Genomic DNA, 25,982 nt, shown 5'->3' with positions numbered 1-25,982 from the left:
TACAATCATATTTTTGACCAGAGTAAAATGATACCCTGGTCTCCCATGGGATTTCAGGCTGGATGAAGCATAATATAGCCAAGGAATTTGTGACAAAGTATCCAAACTATCAGATCACTCACTCTCACAAGACTCATAGGAGCCTCTGGCTCTAGCAAGAGCGCACCGGCTCACAGAAAAAATGTTCCTCTCGGCGAATCACAGGGCTCCATTTTTGATTTTGCGCTCTCGCAGGACACCCGCGGGACTCTCGCAAGCCCAATTGCTAAAATATATAATCATTTTTTCCTCTTAATATCTTAAACACTACTTGGCAGATTTACACCAAATCACAAAAACAATCTATCTTCCTGCCAAATTTGGTGTAATTCCGTTTAGTACGTTTTGTTTAAACTGGTCTTAAAGAAGCCATCAGAGCACTCGCTTCTGCAGGAGTCACACTCCTGCAGGAGCGAGATGGCCCAAGGGAAATAAGGTCACTGGGCCAATCAGAACTCTCTATTTTTAATCTTATGCACACGCAAGAATCTCTCAAGACTCTTGTGGATTCAAACATCCAGATATACAATTATTTTTCAACCTTGATTTCTCAAAATCTACTGGACGGATTTACACCAAATCACAAAAACGCACAATCTCCAGACCAAGATCTAGCTTCCTGCCGAATTTGGTGTAATTCAGTTTATTAGTTTTTGCTTAAACTGGTCTTAAAGAAGTCTATGGAAAATGCAAGGAGATTTTATGTTTTGGGACCCCCCTTTTTTCTCAGCCCCCACTTAATGGATCACCTTGAAACTTTCCAGGACGGAGCTTATGAGAATGAACTTTTCCCTGTGAAAGTTTTGTGAACATTCGTCAAATGGGGCCAAAGTTATTAGAAAACCAAAAAAACTCCATCTATGGAAAAGCAGACCTGACTATAAGTTTCTACTGTATGACAGTGCAGTATTACAAATATTCTGCTACGTGCAGAATCTGAATCCTCTTTGTACCCTTTAGTTCCATTCAATCTTCACTCTCTAGCAAAAGCAAGTGCAACGATGTTGACCGACAAAGGTAATTCCTCTTTAGTTGCATTCACAGTGCAACGAGGATGGACACAAGTAACGTTTCTCTTTTGTTGAAAAATCTTGATGCAGAACCCTCAGTGTTGAGTAACTGTAGGCCTACATCCCTACTACCTTTAATTGCAAAACTAATTCACATAGTTGAATAGGAAACTGGCACAATTTGTTGAAGCCAATGATTTATTTGACTTGTCACAATCAGACATTTGTACTTAGCAGTGCAGAGAATCTGCTTTGTTGCTAGTCACAGAAAATGTATGCTAAATTGTGGACTGATGCAGTTGGGCAGCCCTTATCCTATTGCATTAAAGGGAGGTCTTCAATACAGCATCCCACACCATGCTTCTAACACGATTAAAGCTCAGTCCTATACAAGGGAAGGTGCTGCATTGGCTCAGTTGTTTTTTAGGCATAGAATACAGATGGTGAAGCTCACTAACTTTCATTCTACAGCTCTCCCTTCTTGCAAGCGGTATCTTCAGGCCTCCTCTCTGAGCCCCACATAATTGAACATATATATGGTGTCCCTATCTGCTTTGATTTTGTTCTTCCGGTTTCAACTAAAATCTTATGTCGAGGACTCACAGATGCGCTCTTCTTTAATGAGGAGGCCTCAATCTGTTGCTAAGAATTTGTGGAGTTGTCTGGAGAATGTTGCTCAATATAAGGCTTTTAACGCCTCGAAATTGAATGGGTACATGGTGGTGATGGTACTAGTTAGTGGACCACCATCGATCTGGTCACTCAGATGGCCACTGTGACTAGGATTCTGATCAATTCCCATGTCCGACTGAGGCAGCAAAGAGCCTAGCTACAAATGCCAATAACAAGCTATCCTTTCAAAAGCAGATTACTAAAGTCTACTCTAACAGCTTCTTCAATTTAAGCTTACGTCGGGCAATTTTACTGATTCTACAGATGGATGAGAACAAAACAGGGATCCAGGCAGTGGTTTTATCCAGACTGTACGACTTCACCCAACTTGTAACTGACCCTACGCACTACACAGGACACACGCTCTAACCCACGTTCACGGCAAGCAACAGAGTCAAGTACAGCCATGTCACCAAGTTCACCTGGACAGAACACGCCATTTCACCCAGTTCACCTGGACAGACCACACCGATGTCCACTTCACTATCACAGAATCCCCCAGCACCACCACCAAGACATCCAGTACCTCACACAACAGCTGGAACAAGTTATCATATAGCCATCTACACAAATGCAAACCCGATGCTAGCTCCGACCACCTGCTCACCACCTGGGACCAGCTCATCACACAAAGCACCAAAACATCATGAACTCCGTCCACTCAGGAGCTCCCACAGACCCCTTTCCCCACCACATATTCAACCTGGGGAGCAAAATTATCAGTATCAAGCTCATTGCCATCTTCAACTCATCCATAACAATGGCCACCTTCCACGATGGAAACACGCCTAGGTCAAACCTCTTCTCAAGAAACCTTCTGCCTACCCTAGTGAACCCTAGAGAATCCCATCTCTCTGCTCACCTTTACCGCCAATATCCTCCAAAAGGCAATCACCTACCAACTTACAGAACAAATAGAGATCAACCATCTTGTGGACCTCTTCCAATCCGTATTCCGCACCAACCACAGCACCAAAACTGCCCTGATCATTGCCACTGATGACATTAGAACCCTCCTCTGCCAGGGAGAAACGGCAGCCCTGATCCTCCTTGCACCATTTAACACTGTATCCCACCACATCCTTATCAAGAGGCTTCATCACACCAGACTCTAAAGAAATGCCCTAAAATAGATCGCATCCTACCTCACCAGAAGAACCTAGAGAATCCGGCTTATCCCTTAATACCTCAGAATACAAGAAAATCATCTGCTGCGTCCCTCAAGGCTCATCCCTCAGCACTACAGTGTTCAACATCTACATGACCCACATCATATCCTACACAGACGACATCCAGCTCATCCTCTCACTATCAAAAGACCCCTCTACCACGAAGGCCAACTTCCTCAGGTGCATAACTGGGATCGCTGGCTGGATAAATAACTTACTAAACCTCAACACATACAAAACGGAAGTGCTGATCTTTGGGAACAACACCACCCCTTAGGAACGACTCCTGGTAGCCTACTGAACTAGGACCACACCCACTCTGACAGAATCACACTCACAACCATGGCATCATCCTGAATCAATCAATCAATCAATCAATCAATCAGCAAATTTATAGAGCGCACTACATACCCGCGAGGGTCTCAAGGCGCTGGGGGAGGGGGTCGCAGCAGCTAGTGATCGAAAAGCCAGGTCTTGAGTAGTCTCCTGAAGGACAGCGGGTCTTCAGTCTGTCGTAGTAGGAGAGGGAGGGAGTTCCAGGCCTTAGCGGCGAGGTGGTAGAAGGACCTACCCCCGTAGGTGGTTCTGCGGATGCGTGGGACGGCGGCCAGTGACAGGTCGGCAGAACGGAGTTTTCTGTTGGGTGCGTAGCGTGAGAGTCTGTTGTTGAGGTCTGGGGACCGACCGACCTCTGTCGTTGAGGTAAATAGCAAGCTCACCATGAAAAACCAGAACAAAGTAGTCTTCCTCACTCTTTGCATGCTCCGTTAGATCTTCAAATGGCTCCCTGTCAACACCAGAGGAACAGTATCTCAAGCCCTAGTCACCAGCCAGCTGGACTACAGCAACGCACTGCACTCTATGTAGGAATCACCCTGCACCTCTTGAAGATACTACAGACCCTACACAATTCAGAATCATCCTCGACCTCCTCAAACGGACCCACACTACACTCCACCTCAAGAAGCTCCACTGGCTCTCCATTCAGTAGAGATGTCAATTTAAGATGCTAATCCACACCTACAAGGCCCTACACAATCAAGGATCAGTATACATCAACCAACGCCTGAATTTCCACCAACCCCCAGACACCCGTGCACCACTTCCCTCTCCCTTGCACACACATCCTGCATCCGCCGAAGCAACGGTGAAAGACGCTCTTCTCCTACCTCACAGCGAAATCCTGGAACGACCTCCCCTTCACTTACAGACCTCATCCTCTCTTCTGGAATTCAGGAAAGAACTCAAAACCTGGCTGTTCAATTGACCCACTTAGCAGCTATGTTCCCTCACCTGGATACCAACATGTGTGATTAGCAATGCTCTACAAATCCTGTTTGATTGACTGACTGGACAATTCCAAATTAGAGCTTGTACAGTTTGCTGCCACTAGATTGCTGCTAAACACTGCTTGGTAGCACTCAATAAGGAGTCAAATCTATGAGTCACACTGGCTCCCGGTTCAGAAAAGACCAAGCTTTAAAAAAATTGCAATGTACTGGACATGATGCACCAGCAAATAAAGGTCCAGTTGCAAGCAATTTACATTTCGGACTATAACAACCAATGCAAACTCTGTATTCTGCCTCCAAATGCTTGCTTGAGGTGGCCAGATTGAAAAAAAAGAAAAGGAAAGCGAATTGGGGATACATCTTTCTTTAATGATTCCATTAAAGTGTGGAATGAACTCATGATGAATATCTGCATCTAACCATAAGGAAGAAAATCAAAACTTAAAATTAATTTGCTGATAGTCTCCCTTCAGCCAGTACCAGGACACCTTTAGTAGGCATTTCTAGCACTCTAGAAATCTAATATTCATTCATATTTTAGCATACTTCTAGTTCAGATGCTACGTATATATTAAGGGCCTGATTAAGATGTCGGGTGGGACACTGTAGCGGTCTGGGGACCGACCGACCTCTGGTCGGCAGTTCCGACACTACTATTACAATGGGAATTTCTGTCAATCCCCGCACCAAGTGGCAGGCACCTCATGGTGCCTGTCACACGGTGCAGGGATTAACAAGGGCCCCAAGGGTGCCCACTCGGCCTCCAAACGGAGGCCCCAGGGAGAAGGGGGCCTTGTTAGGGACCCAGAAAGTAGCTTTCCAACAGGCTTTCCATGTTGGAAAGCCAGACATGGAAAGCCTGTGGGAATAGACATCGTAATCCCGACGGCGGGAACGCCGTCATTAAGGGATTACGTGCTGGTTCCGACTGGGCGACGGGCTCCATGAGCCCGTTGGAAGCCCGCTGGAATGGGATGTACTGTAATTTCAAGGAAGACCTTTTTCCTTACATTGTCACCATGGTCACTTGCCCACATCGTTACCCAGCTGTACTCACAAAAGGTTCATTCAGAAGTCAAACGCTGATGTCTAGTGACTGAACTGAAGGTTTTCACAGTGCCAGTAATCTCAGATTGAAACTGTAAATAGTTTCTTTCAGTTTTCGTAAAGGAATAACACCCCTTCTCCTCCGTCATCTAATTAATCGGTTACCTTCTCGAGGCTGTGTGATCTTGTATGCACTGGGGTACATTAACAGCCTTTTTTCGCCGATAACCATGTGTAAAAGTAAAGCTCTACCCTTGTCTATATGTAGGATATTAGATCCAATTTACAAATATAAGCAAAGATGATACAGATACTCCATTAGGGCTTTATAAAATGTAAAACAATATTTTAAATAAGAGTTACAGAAAAAAAGAAGATAATGGAAAAAGGCCAAAAAACTATAAGGACACAAGTAAATCATTTATCTAATAATATAAAATGGTACCAGGAGTTGATGCTTTTAAAGAAGAATTTGATTTTAAGTGATATTTAGGGCTTTAATGCATCAGAATTTGCACTCAGTGGTACAAACATTTTTTCTGAATTATTTTTTTTAATCTAAGTAATAGGGAGGTTTTCCTTCCTGTCCCTTCCCACTAAAGAAAGCTACTCAGCCAAGCATCCAATCTGGAATTACACTGTTTGTATAGTATTTGAGGTTTTTATTTCTAAACTGGACTTTTAATGTGTAAAACTGTGACTGAATGAAGAATTAATCTGTCAGGTGTATGTCTTTTACAAGCAGGTTTACTTTTTCCTTCGTATGTAGAAACCAATTGCCTGAATATGAGATTTTCAGTTATTAACAGACATAGCGTAATTTTAACAAGCACTGGCGTTGCCAATAGGTTTCGCATTTGGAAAGTTGGAGCTATTGGTTTTGTAAATGACATTTTATATTTATATATTGTTATTGGCATTGTCAATAACAATATATAAATATAAAATGTCATTTACAAAACCAATAGCTCCAACTTTCCAATTGCGAAACCTATTGGCAACGCCAGTGCTTGTTAAACTCATGCAGTATGCTCTTGGGCTTGGTTCAACACTTAAAACCAACAAGAGGAAGGGGAATGAAAGATATCATTAATTTTACTATTTTACATTGTCAGTTTGTGGTGAGAGAGAGTTACGCTATAGTGTGTTGAGGAAGCCGGGACCCTCCCCCCTTTCCCATCTGCCTATTCCGGGGTGCGCCAGCGGTGACTTCTGCCCCCTGTGCGTGTGCAATGGGCCAGTCTGGCAGCTGCTGATGCTTCTGTGACGCCCCCATCGCCCCCCCTTCGGCTCAGATGTGCCTGATGCCTGCCTCGTGTCAACATTTCACTGTCCAGGCGGTGAAGGAGGGGCTGCTCCGCCCTCCGCATAAGCATTCCTGGTATCAGACAGAGTGACATAGCAATGCAGTGGCAGAGGGGAGTGTCTGGACAGACAGGGGGTGAAGTGACAGTGAATGAACGGAATGCAGACAGTGGAAATTCCGGAGCTTGGGTCAGAAAGGGAGAGTAGGCGGTATGAGGTGATACTCTGGCCACGGATGCTGTCCAGAAACAGGACATAGAGGACTGGCGCTGAGTGGGGCAGTCCAAGCGGCCGTGGGCGTTTTTCCAGTGCTGCAAAGTGCTTTAAAGTGATACCTATCTTGCTAATTGCTGCAAACTACACAGCTCACCATTTATTTTTTTTGTTGAAAGATTTCACTGAGTTGTGAAAGTGAGGACTTTGCAATTTTGCACACCTCTGGTTTTAAATAGCGCTAAGGCATAACCCAAAAGAAATGCATCAGAGAGACAGGGACTAAAAAAGGGGGTGTTCTTTTACAAAACTGTAAACCTATTTCAAGTGATCCCTAGGGCACACACTCAGTCTACCTTGAAGAGTATGTAAAATAATGAATACCAAGAAACGCGACTCATTCAGAGCCTTTAAGAGGCTGAGCTGACATTCTAGAATCAGACAGATTTGCCCAAGAGATCTCTGCAGTAAACATTAAAGCCATCTTCCATATACCTGGGGTGTTTGCCCCTTTGCTTATTTATTGAATGTATCTGGACCATGTTAAAAAGGGACGACGAGAAGCTGAGAAGAGCTTCACACAGTGGCTAAGCTGCCCTGTCAACTAGGCACAGCTTGCTTGCTCAGTATTAAGTACAGACATCAAGAACCTCCGCACCCGCTATAGACAAACATCAATCGAACAGGAATGCTGTGGTGTGTGGTTATTCATTGGCAGGACTCCTGAGAGAGCTGGCATACAATACGTACTGGAGCGCCGCTAACTGAATACAGACCCTTCTGGTGCATGCTCAAAGAGTACGCGCATGTGTCGTTAGCGGGGCCTGCGATGTGATCATCAGTCAAGTCTCTGACCAGCGACGCCAGGAGCTAGCGTGGGGTCAAAGTTGAGCCAAAGGTCCCTTTTACTTTTGGAATAGACAGTGAGTGAGTCCTTTGGCGATCTGGCCATTGTTCATCCGAGTTACCTTTAAATGAATTCCGAGGTCAAAGTTTTCAGGTTTTATTTTCCAAGGCGGGAGAGCCTGGGGCGGGAATGCGAGCGAGGGAGGCAGGCAGATTAGGAGGGAAGCCGGATGGGGGCGGGAGAGCCTGGTGTGGGCGTGAATGTGCGAGGGGAGGCAGGCGGATTAGGAGGGAAGCCTGATGGGGGCGGGAGAGCCTGTTGGGGGGGCGTGAATGCGAGCGAGGGGAGGCAGGCGGATTAGGGAGATGCTCGTGCTTGTGTGGTCACGTGACCCGCTTTTGTGGTCACGTGACCTCACATGCACTGTGAAGAAACCGCAGTGGTTTCACTAGTCGATCAAGCCCTTGAATTTTCGCCTATTCCATTCGTAAGCGAATGGTAATAGGCGAAACCTAAAAATGTGTAAAGTACATTATTTTGATAAGACTGTTTATAATCGTGTTACAACAATTGCTGAAAATGTAGTTTTATCTCTCAAGTCTTTGGAGAGAACAGTCTTTGGAAATCTAAGAAAGTTTTCTTTTTAAAACAATTTGAATGGGTGGCAAGTAAAAACAAAATTTTTTACTACTGGAAAACCTCCCATTACCTTATTTACAATGACCATTTTGCAGAGAACCATGTTTAGACTCTGCCCACCTGATTCAACTGTCACACTCGCAACATTCCAACCACATAGAACACAACAACATCATCATATTCTGCAAAGAACACAAGGCTACAGAGATAGCCAAGTGCTGAAGACGAGGCTAGCTTTGCACAGCATCTACAAGTCCTGGGATGCTGGGAACAAGACCAGGTCAGGTTTCTGGAGGATATCTTTTGTATGTACAATCCCAGCATCTTTAAGATTAAATACTTCTTTACTAATTTACCAGCTTATATTCATGAGGTATTAATGAGGGGATTTTTGTTCTGTGCCTTGAGGAGACAATTTTAGCAATAAACAAAAACATTCCACATTTACAACAGTCAGAAATAACTATTCATTACCTCTACGTCCCTTGGCCTCATCCCAATATTTACTAGTGAGGATTGCTACCACTCTCACAGAAATGCTATAACTGACCTCGCTCATCCTCAACTGGGTGCTATAAAAGGATTGCATTGCCTCAGAGCTTCTTGTTTTGTTTTCTGTCTTGTCAGACATGGAGCAAGAGTACTGAGGCAGTAGCTGTGCTCCAGTCTTGATTTTCGCTCTTTGCTAGACTTTTGCTAGACTTGCGGCAAATTTTGGTGCCACCATGGAAGCACTAAGCTATGGGGAGTGTGGAATGGATCTGCCCCCCTCAGTAAGGGGCAGTGACAGGTCCTCCAGCCGTCTAGTCTGGACCGTCGAGAAATCAACCCTGTGGTCTGCATTCAAGGTTTTATACAAACAGGAAATGAATCCCCTGAAGGAGCCGAGATCCACGATTGTCATCAAGGTGTGGGATTCCTCTGGCTCCTAGGGGAAGGCGATCCACAGCTCATGCACAGTACTTGATATGTTTGCATATTGTAGAAAAAGGCCCTATGGGATTTGATAACATTCTCTCGCGTCAGAAGGGGAGAGGATGGTCCTGTATGATATAGGTTGCCTGCCGCCACAAACCCACCATCAAACAATCCAGTCAGGTCCATCACTGTTTGTATGTGACAGAAGCTGTGGAGCCATTTTAGGGGGAAGTAATCTGGCATATGGGGCCCTTCACAGCACAAGGCTGACAACATGTTCCCAGGCCCATTCAAACTGGTGGACCACAAATGGGCAATCGGGGGTGGGTGGGACCCATCATAAGATACCTTAGAAGGTCTAACCTTGCGCCCCAGTCGGCCAGTAGTTACTTCTCTGTATTTAGTCCTTGAGCACACCACTGTGCTGCATATTGAAGTAGCCCCGCAAAGTAATAAAGGAAAATGTCCAGAAGGCCTAGGCCCCACTGGTCCATATCCAGCTTAAATATCTACAGATTTAATCTGCTGCGTTTCACGGCCCACACCAAGGAGACGAGGTGGCTGTTGAGGGTGGCAAAGGCGGTGCTATGATATGGCAGAGGGAGTTCTGTAGCACATACAGGCGGCGAGGCAGTACGACCATTTTAGCCAGAGCTACTCGTCCCATACCAGACCGGGGGAGGCGGTTCCAGAAACTAATAGAGGATGCCAAGCCCGAAAGGACCGCTCCTGTGTTAAAGGTGTACTGGGCCTCAGCCGTATGGGCGACCTGTATACCTAAGTAACGGAAAAGTTCCCATGTAAAAGATGAGGTGGGGAGATCCATGATCTCCGTCCCAACCAGAGTCGCCAGTGGGAACACAACCAATATCTGGCTATTAACAACCAACCCTGACACAGCCCCAAATGCCGACAAAATGTCCAGGAGGGCAGGCACCGCTTCCTCTGGATGATGGATATGAAGCAGTGATTCATTTGCATACAAAGATACAACATGGGTACGACCATCCACAGTTATGCCTCAGCGGGCAATGTCATGTCGCAGCTGGATCGACAACAGTTCCACTGCCAGCACGAAAAGGATGAGGACAACGGGGGTCCCTGTCTTGTGCCCCACTCTATAGAAATAGTTACAGAAACTACACCACCACTACAGACTTGTGTTGTTGGTTGACAATACAGTAAGCGAACCAAAGAGATGAAGTTCGGATCCAAGCCCCTTCTCTCCAAAAACTCCCATAGGTAGTCCCACTGCGGGGTGTCAAAGGCTTTCACGATGTCCAAAGCAACAGCAGCTGACCATACATCCATGTCTGCTGTTCAACGTAGTATATGAGAGAATATGCGCAAGTTGATATGGGTTCCTCTACCCAGCATAAACCCATATTGATCTGCGTGGTCCAATTGTGTTTCCACCCTACCTAGATGCATCGCCAGTACCTTAGCCAACATTTTGGTGTCAACCCCTAACTTGGATAGGAGCTGGGCATATGCGGGTCCTACCCCAGTTTAGGGAGCATAACTATCTGGGCCTCCCGCATAGAGGAAGGGACGAACCCCCTTTGTTTGGCCTACTGTAAGGTCTCTAGCAATCAAGTGTGCAATAAGTCTGTAAATGTCTGAAAAATACTCCCCCTGGGAGACCGTCCTGGCCCAGGGATTTGCAGCACGCCATATTCTGCACCACCTCTTGTAAGTCCTCAAGCAAATATCCCCCCCCAGGTCATCACCTTGGCCATCCACGAGGCGTGGAAGTGCTAGATCATCAAGGAACCATCCTATTTCAGTCCAATTAGTCGCCATGTCCTACCTATACACTGTTTCTAGGTGAGTGTGCAATAAGGAATTAATACCAGTCTAAGTGGAGACGAGGCCACTATCTGCCCGTCTGAGTGTCAATATGATCGTACGTTCTCGCCTGAGGAGCCATGCCAATAGCCTCCCTGCTTTATCTCCTTCCCAATGCAGCAGCTGAAGGTACTCGCAGCAGACCAGGCAGTCTAGCCGGTCCCATATATCCCCCACCCTACACTGATTGTGCAGCAAGGCCTCATTTTGCTTCTCCACGCCAGAGCTCTCACCCTATAGGGTGGCCAGTGTGTCACCTGCCACTGAAAGGTCCCTCTCTAGCCGTTTCCTCATACCACCCACTTTAGACAGACATTCCCCACATGTCATGACCTTCAACGTGTTCCACTCGAACCCCATGGCAGAAGCGAACATCCAGTTGGTATGAAAATAGCCGCAAGTCACCTCCCTAAGTTTCTCTCGAAATAGCTGTCTTTCAGAGTCTCCAGATGTAGGCGCCAAAGGGGGACTATCGGCCGACCACTCCACGTCCCCCACTTCAACAATAAAGGGGAGTGATCTGAAAGAAATCTCCCCGAAACTCATATCTGCAGGATCGCTGAGGCAACCCCATGGGAGAGCAGGAAGCGATCCAAATGGCTAAAGATTGAGCATGCCGGGGTATAGCACGTGTAGCCCCGTTCATCTGGATGTGTTGTGCGCCAAATATCCACACAACCCAGGTGCTCCATGACCCCCTGAAGAGCGGCTGACAAAATAGATTTTGTGTGTGCGTTCAGGGGGGTTCCTATCTAGTGCACCATCTAACACGCCCACAGAATAGGAATCTCAACATATGCCAATAACTGCTTTTCCGGATCTAGATTAAAGACAACGTCTTCCGCATTTGGGGCGTAGACCTTCGGTAGGCATATCTCTGTGCCATCCAACACTCCATGCACCAAGATATATCTCCCAACCATGTCTGCTACACAACAAGTGACCCGAAAAGGGATCTACTGGCCAACCCAAATCACCACCCCTCGGGCATAAGTAGAGGATGTGGCCAAGAACATTTGACCTCTCCACTTTCTATGACGTTTTTGAGTCTCCGGGTCAGACAAGTGTGTTTCCTGCAACATTGCTACACAAATCTCATGCGTACGAAGATAGGTTTGCACCCTACATCTCTTCACAAAAGAATTGAGCCAACGTACATTCCAGTTCACAAAGTTGAAATGAGCCATCTATTATCCAAGTTTTTGCAGAGTTCCACCAATTATAGTCCAACTCGCAACTCACATCCTGAACCTGGAGTGAGTCAAAGCACACAGTCACCCCGCAACCCTCCACAATAAGGAAATCTGCGTAAAATACAAAACATTCAAGTGACCGAATGGATGAGAGACGACTATCTGAAACTCAGCGTGGACAAGACGGAAGTTCTCCTCTTGGGGAACAACACCTCAATCTGGAATGATGCATGGTGGCCAGCAAGCTTCGCCCCCACCACTGGCCCCAACAAACCATGCCCGCAACCTTGGCATCATCCTGTACAAAAACAAGTCAACGCAGTCTCATTGGCTTGTTTTCACAACCTACTTATGCTTTGAAAGATCTTCAGGTGGCTCCCAGTCAACACCAGAAGGACCATCACACAGGCCCTCGTCACCAGCAGGCTGGACTACGGAAATGCACTTTATGTACAAATCCCTGTACGCCTCCTGAAGAGACTTCAGACAGTACAGAATGTGGCAGCAATACTCATCCTCAACCTGCACAGAAGGACCCCCATCACACCCGACCTCAGGAAACTATGCTGGCTCATGATACAGAAGAGATGCCAGTTCAAGGTGCTGAACTATGCCTACAAAGCACTACACAATGAAGGACAGCATTAACTCAACAAATAACTGGTCTGCCTCCTGCATCCTCGCAGACACCCCCTTTGATCTGCCGAACCAACAGCGGAGGACACTCCTTTGTGCACCTGGCACCCAAGACATGGAACACCCTTCCCCTGCACTTAAGGACCGGCCCTTCTCTCCAGCGATTCCGGGGGAACTCAAGACCTGGATGTTCGAATGAGATACGACCATGCAGCAGCCACAATCGTCTCGAGACCCTAACAGGTGATTTGCTACGCTCTATAAATGTCCGATTGATTGAGCCCTGGCAATCCAGGTTCTCTCTTTTGGTCTTCTTTCAGCTCCAAATGTCTTCATAAATGTGGTTACTCCCTTGTTGCTCATCTTCAAGGGATATCAATCTTTCCATACCTGGATGACTGGTTGCTCCATCCTCAGACATATCTTCTCCTGAGTCTACATTTGGGAAAGACCATAATTACTCAAAATCAGCATGGTTTTCTCCCGAATGTACCCAAATATCAACTGGTTCCATCAACAAATCTTTGTCCACACAGTCTTCTTTCTTCTGGGAAGGGCTGTCCATTTGCAGAACCTGTTGGAGTCTCTTCTTTCTCTGAAAGAAACATTAGCTTACAAGTGGATAGAGGTTATGGGGCATAGTATGTGTTTTCACAGTGCAATGGGCAAGACTTTTCTTGAGGCCACATCTGTGGCATCTTCACAAGTATTGGCAACCAGCATCCCAGTATCTGAAGCTGCTGATTTTGACGATACAAGAAATCAGATTTACTTTTCGATGATGGTCAGATTCAGGCAATGTAAACAATGGAGTTCTGATAACGAAGAAACACAGCACTATTGTTTGGATGCAACGCTAGTCCAGGCAAGGGGGAATGCCAACAGAAGCACTGAGGTCATCGAGCGGGAGAGAGTTAACAGCAGTGTGCAGAGGAATCTTCCCTCTCGAATCACAACTTCCCCCCTCCAATCCCTTAGTAAGGTCTACTATATTGTCGCAGTTGCTTGTATCAATCATGAGGGCAGTATGCAATCTCCATCCCTACACAAGACAGCATGCTTACGGTACCTTTGGGAAAAGATATGTTCTCTCAATGTCTGCAGTCAAAGTTCTGCATAATGTGGAAGGGGACTACTTGAGTAGAGCGTTTTGCTCCTCCCAGAATTTGACATTGACCAAAGCAACCTTCCTTAAGATCGACAGTAGGTTCGGGAGCCATTTCAAAATGAATCCCGAAAAAATGTATGCCTCCTTCTAAGGTTCTGTCCCTGTTTCCTGGAGCTGGGAGCTTGGGGTGGATGCTCTGGTTCTGGGATGGTCAAAGAAGCGATTTGTTTTTCCTCTGTTTCAGCTGATCCAGAGATTATTGTTGACAGGAAATTACTCACATAATTGTACTTCTTCCTTATTGTCCCAGAAGTACTTGGTTTAATCTTCTCGAACGGATAGCACTTTAGCCTCATTTGGTTCTTTCCCACTCCTCAAAAGACCAACAGCCCTGTTCTGCCTATTTGCCTCACCCTGTGGGTCTGGTGGTTGGAGTATTAAAAATCTCTCGAAGAACTACTGTATTGTGTCTCATAGGCACACGTATGGAGGGTGAGAGGAAGGTAGTAGTTAAAAGCAACAAGGATGGGTGGAGAGAGGGCACCGGAATGTGAGATCATGTCTGCAATTTATATAAACTTTCTCAACTATGGTGAAGCGTGTTTGAAGTACTAGCAAATATAGGAAGAGGGGTCAAAAGTCACAGGGACAGAGGGTGAGAGGGACAACGGCAACACAGAAGGATATGTCTGTCGTACAACAAAATTCCTAAAAAATATAATGAAAACATGCAGTCTGAAAATTGAGTTTCTCGGCCAAGTAAAGGGTGCTTGAAGCAGGAGAGGGGTGGATACAGAATGCCTGCAAACAGATGCAGTATTATGGAGAGACTCCTCCAAATGGAAAAAAAAGATAGAGCAGCAGTCAAGTACAAGCAGAAGGAAAGCCAATGGGAAAGAAAGAATACTTTGACCACGCACCATGGGAGGTACAAACACACGAAGAGAAAATAAAACCAGCATGCGCTAACCTAGCAAAAATACGAAAATAAGAGCGACGATGAGAAGTCAACCAGCTTTAAGCAATATGCGGGCATTAAGCCTCTTTAATTTAATAAAAGGTCTCGCAAGCGACAATGCATGCAATGTCTCAGGCGAGGCCTCAAATTATATTCCACAGCTTCCAAAGTGTGCCGAGGTGCCCATGAACGTTCAGCAGTAGCAGAGGGGTCTTCCGCACCACCCTTTACCGTAGTTTGTATTATTGTGATGCTCTCCTCGTCACTAGATTTCACTATGAAACCAACAGCACAAATCACTGCTGTCAAATGAGCTACACAGTCATTTTGGCACAAGGTTCATTGGCTTTGAGTTTAAAATACACGTTTCGGAGAAGTGCGGCGCAATATACGTGGTAGAATAACAGGACATGTCTGTCGTTATAGGCTACAGGAGCGACGGTTGACGCCATAGACCACTGTATAGTAACTGCAAACTGCGTCCGACTGCTCTAAACATAAGCATCATGAAAGGCGCCCGGCCGAGACTACCGGGCTACGTCAGTTATGTTCCCAGCAATTAAACACAGCCCCGTTTTACAAGTAGGGGTGCATGGGATTGCGCCCCCTGCGTCGGGAAACCATAAGACTTACCATGGTCGAAGATAAGCAAGACCACGGGCTCTCAGCGGAGACGGTTGATTACAGATATGCGGTTGCCATGGTGAATAAGACTCACGAGCTCTACTCCGGAGTTTCCATTGGTGAATAGCAGAACAGTAGGCGGAAGTGACGACTTGGGATACAGCCGCTTTCTAATGACGTTTTAGATGCGTCGCGTTTCCACGGGGACGGGATACGCGAGCTTTCTACATCGTTTTTCGTTGTTATTGGCTCCTGCTGACATGGCAGCATAGACAAGGGTTGTAGGCGAGAAGTATTGCATTATAGCTCAACAGATTTTCCTGATTAGTAGAGAGCGCGCAGGAGCAGCAGCTGGAGGGATGAGCGAGACTTTACGGGGACAGTGACATCAAGATTTATTGATTTATTTTTCAACTTCATAAAGCTCGAACTCTTCACTAAGATTTTGGAGCGCTTTAAATGAGCACAAGGTAATTTTATTTAGGTGCGTGGAGATAAGTGATTTGCCCAGAATAAGAGGTTGTTGAGCCGACCCCAAGGCTCGAACCGGGAGCCCCAGTTCCAAACTCGACAGATGTTGCATAATGTGGCTGATCCAGCTTGAGTTCGATACCTGATCAGGGCTCAATACATACTTCATACAATAACAATGGCCCATACACATTCACGAGGAATCCCTAATGCGCTAGGGTCAATTTGTTTACATTCAATACTTTTCCTTTCTGTAAACCATGTATAATGTCATTAGACTGCCTACTAATTTAATTAATCAACTTTACTTCTACTTGGTCGATGGACCAATTAGTAGAATAGCTGATGATAATGATTGTCCTATCATTTGGCTAAATAACCACAGACTCTCGGTAAAGTTATGAAGCTTTATCTTAATATAAATGTAGATGCTCATTGCGTACAGTCACAAAGGCAAAAAATGAAACTCACAAAAGGAGAGATAAACATCATCAAATTTCAATTGAACACAAACTCATCTCTTAAACAAATGACGTTATGCATGAAGGAGTGGACAGATTAAGAGACCAAAGTTTCAGCAAAATCACATGCGAAACAGAATACACCCAACGGAGGGGATAGATGAAGAGACAATAGCTTCATCTAATAAATACGTTCAATTTAGCTATGATGGAGTGGATAGGTGAAGAGACAAAAGATTCTGAGACAAAATACATTTGCAAACAATTTGCATGTATGAGTCAGAGATAAAATACAAACCTAACAGTCTTTAGGAAAACCACCCTAGGAGACGATGGGGGTTCCCTGAAATAGAATCAGGGAAGAAAGATTATCGTTCTGAAATTAGGACAGATAGAATACAGCTAGGTCTCTCTGCAAACTGACGATCAGCAACGTATTCAACCGTCTTCTCTTCCTCCCCGCAAGTCTCCCAGCATGTCTAAACCACACCCCTAAAAGCACCCCAGTTATACCCTAAAACTTAAAGGTCCGTCCCACATAAATTGAAACCTTACTAAAATCTAAGCAAATGATTGGTGGGCTTTGAGGGTGGCTCTGTCACACCATATTGACTTCACGTACAATTTAGTCACTTTATTGTTCAGCACCCTTTCTCACAGTTAGGTTTTTAACACATGTTCACGTTTTCTTTAATAAGATACATTTGAAGACTTTTATTCATAAAATTGTCAACATCTGCAGAATAAGACTGGTCCCACAATGGATTCTGTCACTTGGCAGACGAACGTCACTTTGACCTTCAACTCGGGCATCTTTTCTTCTGTGCACAGCGTGTCTGTCTTGCCTCTGTCATTTCAGATCTACTCCTCATTTCACCCCTCCCGCTCTGGCCAAGTTAAGACAAGATGGAGTTTCATCCAGCACACTATAGTAAATGAATTTTTTTTTATTAATTATATGACAATATCGTTTTAACTGTGTACCCCCTCCCTTGCAGTATTCCTCATTGGAGTTACCTAGCATAAACTTTAAGCACAAAACCAGCATTACTTTTTCTTTGAAATTAACATGCAACTATGAAATGCACATGCAGCCTGGTCGTGCATTTGTTTTTCATTTTCTCCAAAGCATACAGTAGATACGTTTAGTTCATTCATATGTTATTTCATATTAATGCATACATGCTGCAAAGCTATTTCCCTCATGTTTGTGACAAGTGCACGTTAGTTCCTTTACTACTTACTGTTAGTACGTATTATGGGGGTATTAAGTCGAGCAGGTTTCTTTTCTCGGACCCCTGCTCCATCAATCTTCCCTCTGATGGCTTTTAGGAACCATCATAAAATACCTACCATACAGAGTGCCATCTTAATTTTATCTAAAACTCAGTACTCATCTCTCTTTTTATGGCACCCTCATCTACATTTTTCATCATATCATAGTACTTCCCTTTCATGTCTTCTAATTCCATCTCTTTTCTTTTTCTTGATCTTTGTTCATTCTTTAATTCTGTCATTTCTCTTTTCCCACTCTTACACTTCCAACATTTATATGTTGTTATTATATTAAGGCTACTATAGCTACAGAAACAATTGGCATTATTATAACCCCTAATAAACTACTTCCAAAGCTAGAAAACCATTTACTCATAGAGGAGAAACCCTTACCAAGCTTCTCCCAAACACCATCAACCTCCAGTTGGGTCAAGTACTCATGTAATTTTGTAATATTTTTAATATATCCCTCAATTCCCTTACTTTTATCAGGAATATAGATACATCAGTGTTGGATTTTCAACATGCCACAGACTCCACCCTCTTTTGCAAGTAAAATATCAAGGGCAAGTCGATTTTGCAAAACCATTGATCTGATTGCAACCATTTTGGTATCAATCATCAAAAATCCTCCAGCAGTATCTTTTGATAAATGATCAACCACTGTGGACAACTTCAGAATTTTGTGCGAATTCAGGACAACTCCAAATGAGGGTATCAGTGCACCAAAAATATCACCTACTATTTCTGAAAAACTTGCTCTTTTACTGCGTGTTAGTCCTTGTTTTACTTCGTCGAGTTGATTACTACTTTGGTCCATGTGATAGACCTTAGGGAAGACAATAGCAAAATAACAACTTCCATACCAGTATGCAGGCAATCTATAATAGGCCTTTCTGCCACATACATAAAAGACTCCTGAAAAGACAGGATCAGTTCCACCTTTCAATCCCCAACCTCCAGTAATTTGAAAAGTATGCTCACATTCACTACTACCAATGAAGTAATTGTTATAGTTAGTATTTGTTCTAAGCGAACATATTTTCCCTTTCTGGTGCCACTCCAGGCACATTGCAGCCTATGTCTTGCCTTTCTCATAATCTCCTTCTCTAAAAGCCCACAGAGGTACCCATGACTTCTGTTCAGCAGCCTTTCTTTGGAAACGTTCTCTATTACCTTCTATCATTTCTATGAAAATATTTTCTTCCACCCGCAAACTACATATCAGATTAATTCTATAGGCATATTCTACATCAAAAGTTTTAGTGATATGGAAGAACTCTCCCATATAACATGCATTTTTTCCACTTAAAACTTTGTTCAACTCCTTAATTACAGGTATTTCGAAATATACTAAATCTATTTTGGAGTAGTGGTATTCGAGTTTCCCCGTCATGTAAAATAGGCTGGTTAGTACTTTGCAAGACAAATCATAGGTTAGAGGTAGGTGGTGATAGGTGACCCCCTCTGAGACAGACAAAGGTAATTGCATGCACACATAAGAGTCACTCACATTCATGGTTTCTATATATTCATGCAACAATTTAGTAAACCCATTTAATGAGAAATCACAAATTGATTTATCATGATGGAGAATACTTCGGTCCAATGGTTCTAGTTTAGTATTAAGTATTTCATTAGTGGCATCACTCATTCTTTCTCTTGTTACATCGTTAGTATTGCTTCCATCATTAGTTACCATCAGAATAGGTACTAGGACAGTTAGTAATATCCACATAAATGTTAACAACAAGACAGTACATTAGCAAGCTTTAATACATCTACGTTTTAAACTAGATTTTGGACGTTCAGTAACTTCTGCTTTAGCCATTTTGTATCCTATATAAAAAATAAAAATCTAACTAAACCTATGAATGCTAAATAAAAATTCAGGAAAAAATAATGGTGTAATCCTTCACCTACTGAACAACCGGGTTTTAGAACCCAGAGGCGCCAGGGGAAACGCCCGATGTCTTCGGATTCACCTGTCTTGGCAAACAGAGACATGGGATACTTCTTGGTGACGTCAAAGATCAAATTTATTGGCTGCAACCTGGAACAGAGATCTACGAAGCACAACACGGGTGGTTCGCTAGAGACTGCACAAATTCATAGAGAGAGACATCGTCTTTTATGCTAAAAATCACATTCCTGGCTAGCATCAATTACATACAAACTGGCCAATCAAGTAATGACATTTCAAACATATCGCATGACGACAAGCCCACTTTCAGTTGTCCAGCCTACCAGAAATGACAGGACAAAATCCAACATTCCTGCTCGGACAGGCCGGACGAAACCCATAATAAAAGGACCATAAAAGAAGGAAGAGAAACAGATGAGAAGCAAGACAGAAGGGTGTGTGCATGTACCATAAACTCAGCAATGTCCTGCTCTTTGATCTCTACCTTGACCAGCTGCCGAACAGGGAACTGGCCCAACAAGTTAGCCTCGGGCAATGGAGTCAGCTTGCTCAGGTCACACAGAAGTCAGCTAAAGGTATACGTGTCCCAAGGACTCGTTCGGCCGTAGTCATCAGCCTATGTGAGGGCAACCACAAAATGGCTGCCGCATACAAAATGGAACCCAAAGGTTCAGAACGTAATCCCTAAATACGTAGTGAATACATCGTTCCAACATGACGAAAACACTCATACATGTCGCACTCGTCATTTGCGGTCCGCTGATACCAAAATCGTCACGATACGACGACCTTTATGAAACGGGTTCAGAATCCACGGAACCTCAGACCTCCTTTTGCCCTTACATAGGCAATAACCTAAACTCATGTCAGTCTGAATCCAGGTCTATATTCATCAGATCATCAAGATGTTGCTGTAGCATCATCCTAATTCTTAGTAACTCTCTCTCGACAGGTCTCCTCGAACACGAAGTAGCGAAAAGGCCACATATAGCAGGAGCACACTGTACGCAAAGACAGAACAGAAAAAGGATAGCAAAAACCATCCCAATGACCATCAGAATCTTCCATCCCCAAGTGGATAACAATCCCCAAAACCATCCCATCAACGACCAATCTCCTTCGTCCACATGTACAGACTTGGAGATCTTATGTAGCTTGGAAATGGCTTGGTACACTGTCGGAGCATTGTCTGGAATGAAAACGCAGCAGCTCGATTGAATCAATTTACATACCCCTCCTCTATCTGCAAGTATGACATCTAACGCAACTCTGTTCTGAAGAGTCATAAGGCGATCCGACTGGAGCTCAGCAGTCAAGTTACTAAGGGCACCGGCAGTTTCAACTATGGTGGACTCAACCACTCTCGTCAATTGCCGTATGTTCCTGCTGTTAGCCATAGGTCCCCAAAACGGCAAAAAAACCTTCAGAAAATCTCCCAATTCTTGTCCTGCTGTATCTTCCTTACTGAAGACACCTCTAACGACTCTCGTCTTGTGGTAATCTGCCGCAGCTGTATACGTAGGAGGCAACAGGAACAAGACAAAACATGTGCCCGAGAAATCAGGGGGCAACCATGTATACGCTCTATCGTAACAGACAAAATAGGTACCCTTAGCTGCTAGAAACGATAGGGAAGTCTGGGACGCAAAAACATACGTCTCAGTGCAAGCACTCTTCCCTGACTGAGCTCTCGGATTCTTGCCATTACCTTGCAGACAATAATGACCCTGCTGGGGTACAATCCAAATCAGAGAGGATCTTTTTGCTCGCTGGTTCTCACTCAGACTAACTCCATATCCAGTAACGTTCCATCCAATATACGCTAGTGTCTCATCTCTCGGAATAGTATCATAGGAACTAATTCCTCTAATCATGTTGACTATACCCTTGACCAGAGCACTATTCATCGGACTATCCTTCACGGAACGTAGGGGGTAGGCTTCACAAGCATAGATGAACATCGTTCTGTATGCCCACACAGAACCATTGTAGCTAAAAGGCAGAACCAGGTAAGGAATACCTTTATCGGTAGTATGGGGCATAAGGCCACACACCCAACAATTAGTCGTGTTCACTACTAGCTGGTGTTGGTGCAGAAGCTGAACAAAGGAGTTATTAACAAATTCCAATCCCCTAATGGACTCATGTTCAGGCAGAGGGTGAAAAGAATGTGAAGAAACAGTAGGAGGAGGCATAGGTTGTGCAGTTGGTGCAAACGTCACTTTGAAAGAGAATATAATATATCCCATCAGAAACATCATTAAGCTAAGTAACATAAAAAGACATAATATTAAAAAACACTTTCTGCTCATTACTTTACACATTTTGCTCTTAAAGCTCATTCTTTCAACAGGTCTCTCCATCTTGAAAAACTCCATCCTCTAATCGTGCTGCTCGCGGCGGTAGGGTGTTCCGTGCTATGGAATGCGTCTGTCAGTCCATGGAACGCCCTTAGACCAACCAGAACCGTCGATCTAACGTCTTCGGCTTGCACTCCAAAGTCTTTGCACCGCGACCCTACAGCTGAACCCGGATGGTGGTTCGAAAATCAAAAATCAAAATAGTTCCTCGGAGGAGAGCTAAACCTTAAAAAATAGCAAAGAAAGAATTTTATATTTTTATTTGTCCCACGACTCTTGGTCGCAAATTATAACGCTCTTTGCCAGGCAATGTCTGTTCTCTGAACAAGAACTCAGGTTCGGAAGTATCCAAACGATTCGACGGAGGCACAGCTTCTTGCAGAAGATCGTCGCTTTCTCATTCAGAGTTCGTTCCAATCACACGTGCATCGCTAAAAGGCAGAAAACGGGGCACGGTTTTTGTCTCAGAGTCGGGAAGTCCGTTTTGGACCCACCGGTCGTACGGCAGAGGCAAAGGGGCCCTCTTACAATGTACGCCGTGGATCCAGTTCTTTTTACCGCGCACTCGTACTGCTGAACGTGTGGACAAAAGCACTAAGTAGGGTCCGTTCCAGCGGGGCTGATCGTTCTTGGTCCGCTGGAAATTTCTCACGAAGACCCAGGCTCCAGGTTCGATAACATGTCCTGGATCCTCAGATGCTTGTGGCAGTGAATCATGAACCTGTTGGTGCAAAACACGCAATTTAGCCGTCAATTCGTAAAGGTAATCAAGCAACACTGGATGTTCTATCTCGCTAAATTTTGTCGGCCGAGGCACTCCCCAAATATTTGCCGGGCGACCAAACACAATTTCATATGGACTAAGTCCCATTCGCGAATGCACAGTCCTTCTTGTGAATATCTTCAAAAGAAGAGAGTGTCCCAGGAAACCAGAAAGGACTGGGTATCGGGATATAACAAAGCAAAAATTCCTTTCTGTGTTATTCAGTTTTAGGTTTTGTGACCAGCTGGACTACTCTCAGTTTCTGTATTTCTAACTGAACAAAAAGAGTTGTATCGGTACTTATTATTACACCACACTAAAGTGACTTTCTTTCTCTCAACATTTTATTTTCATTTGTTAAAAACATTCATATAAAATTCATCACAGGACATTTCATATCCAACATATATATTTGAGCATTCCCTAATTTAATACAAAAGTAAATCCTATACTTATAATTGCTCAAAGTAAACAAACACAAGATAAAAAGCCAATCCTTTTGGCATGTATTGTTAAAAAGTCTTTAAGAATATGTTACTTCAGGCAGTCCTTTTGTCGACGCGTTTCGGTGCGTTGAGATCTTTTGGGCACCTTCTTCAGGACAGACTTATAGGTATCATACATTCTTCTTCTTTCTAAAATTAAATAAAAACAATTAATGTCTAGTTATGTTGAGAGTTGCTATCTATCTCTATGGTGTGGAGCACTCATTGTACCTCATATCCGTCTATAGGTTTTTTGAAAAGCAATCTTACTTTTAGTGCTTTTGTTACGAATATTCCCTCTTCTTTTTGGGGGGTATCCGTTGTCTATGTTTCGGTTTCTTTAATCTCTATAACATAGAAAATGTAGGCCATTATTATCCTGTTGGCTCTCCCTTCTTTTCATTGAGGGACTAACAGTGTTTCTCATGTTACTTAAAAACAGGAGAATCACTTTTAACGTGTCTTGCTAGTTTCTTTGCGTCTTTAAGTTTGCGCAGGCAATTCTGGTTATCGCTTTTCTTACTTGTCCATCTATTGGAAAGAACATCCCAATCTCAGTGTATTGTTAATGTATAAAAGTCAAGTTCTTATTACGTCTTTATATAAATCACACATCTCCACTTGAATTACATACCTGATGGGTAGATTTCTTAAATCCCTGTATTTGTTGTGTTTACAGGTCTTCACTTTCTCTTGGTATTTATTTGCTGGGCACCCTCTAAGTCAGGTTATTCTTTTATCCCAGACCCTGGTAATAAAAGAGAATGTAAGGGAAATACATGCCCATCATGTTTTGTATCATATCTATACATTTGTGGGCATGTTCACTTTCTTTTTTCAATCCCCATTTTTTAACAGGGTATCAATATCACATGTTTTTCTCACCATTTTTTGGTGACACAAAACAAAATAGTTCTCTCATATATTGTCCTGATTTATACTTTTCAGACATAGTCGCATTATTGCTTTAAATACTACTTTCCTCTATTCATTCATATTACACAATGCTCATATTTCACCATCTCAATCTTTATATCTTGCATGAGGGGGACTGTCTCTCCCACCCCTATTTTAAAGGGGATCCTCACTGTGTCTTTACACGGGCGTTTATACATTTAAAAATCCCATTCTTTATCAAACAGACTAGTTCATGAAAAAGTCAAAAAGTCTGTATTAGTCCCCGTTATATTGTTTGTGGTCACTATGGGATTAAACCGCTCAAGTAAGCTTCCGTTCCTAACGAGGAAAACACGACTATTGTTTTTTTTTTATTTAAGCAGTTTAGTGAAGTTAAAGCTTTACAACATTCAGTGGTTTTTTGTCTAACATCGAAGCGGTATGGTAACGTTGCCTATCCCTCCCGACTGCTTACCTTCGTGATATCGCGTAACGCCGTCGACACGTCTTCTCTCCCGTAGAATGATAAACGGAGGGAAGGTCGATCGCGGCTTTTTATACCGGTCACAGCTCTTGTAAACACTTTAATTGAATGCAGCTGCAATTTATTAAGTGTTGTTCGTATACTCGATATGCATTATTTTTAGGGGGTTTATTTTTGTAATGTGCATAAACGCTTACGTTTTCATTATATTTAGTTTGTAAACGCTTTAGTTTTACCGATTATTGCCAATTTCATATTTTCATGTGACAATATCATGAAATAAGGGACCTCCATTTTTGTAGTTTCTTATAAGCTAGTAGTTTACTTGATGATATTTTTTTTTTTTAGATTTTTATTTGCATCTCGTGAGGCAAATACATAAAAGTACATAAATAAATGAGCAAAATAAATTCATTATTTCCAACCAAGAAAGAAAGCAAAGCGATCATAATCAGTTTCTCCGCAAAGTAAAGCATATTTTCAAAATTTAAGGTATAACAGTAATAACAAGAAGCAAAGAAAGAGAAAAAAGAAAAGAAAGAAAAAGGGAGGTATCATGACATTATCAATCCCCAGATCCTTTCCACTTTCAACTTAGCCTGAATCCCCCGTGTTGTTGCTAAAGCAGATTCCATATGATAAATTTCCTTAACCAGGCTCCACCATTCCATTACTGTCGGCGGGTTATGTTGTATCCAAGACCTTGCTATTACTAATCTTGCGCATGCCAGTACGATATTAAGTAAATCAATGTTAGTTTTATCCCCCCCAGAATAGCCAACAAGCACGTCTACAGGTGTCAAATCAATAGAGCTATCTAGTTTCATAAATATAACTTCCATCACATCATTCCAATATTCACTTAATTGTGTACAGGAAAAAAACATGTGAGTTATATCTGCAGCATTTTGTACGCTCATTAAAATTATTATTGTTTGCCCATCTAAGAATCCTTTCTGGTCTGTAATATAATTGACATATAGTTTTGAATAGTTGTAATTTTAAATTAGAGGAGTGTATAGATCGGTGGAGGCTATTTAATGAAGAAGTAATTAAATTAGGAGCCACTGCAATTCCCAGTTTCCTAGTGTATTTTTCAGCAAGTTTTACAGAGTCATCATTTCTATGGCTATCATTTTCTTTGTATATACAATGCCATAAGTTTGAATCCTGAATTTTCACTAGTTTTAGTTTCCGTACCAGATAGTCTCTTGTTTGAAAATATTTAAAACGGGCTTAACCAAAATGGAGCGCCTAATATTGACCAGATCTCGTATAGTCTTACATTTAACGCGTTAAAGTAGTTGGGGTCGTTTATTTTGTAGAGGAACATATTTACATCCT

General features: G+C 43.4%; 1 protein-coding gene across 1 annotated transcript in view; it reads right to left on the bottom strand.

Moving 5' to 3' along the window:
• LOC147661045 (leucine zipper transcription factor-like protein 1) overlaps window positions 1-15,672 on the bottom strand; it is a 393,806-nt gene extending 378,134 nt beyond the window's left edge. Inside the window, exon 1 of the mRNA XM_086951370.1 lies at window positions 15,528-15,672. Within this exon, the coding sequence (XP_086807496.1) occupies window positions 15,528-15,530 (3 nt within the window). The 5' untranslated portion in view covers window positions 15,531-15,672. The remainder of the gene's footprint in view (window positions 1-15,527) is intronic.
• Between the last annotated feature and the right edge of the window lie 10,310 nt (window positions 15,673-25,982).

This window comes from Lissotriton vulgaris, unplaced genomic scaffold (genome assembly GCF_964263255.1).
Source record: "Lissotriton vulgaris unplaced genomic scaffold, aLisVul1.2 SCAFFOLD_803, whole genome shotgun sequence".
NCBI classification, from domain to species: Eukaryota; Metazoa; Chordata; class Amphibia; order Caudata; family Salamandridae; genus Lissotriton; species Lissotriton vulgaris.
This window is presented reverse-complemented; position numbering and strand designations above follow the sequence as displayed.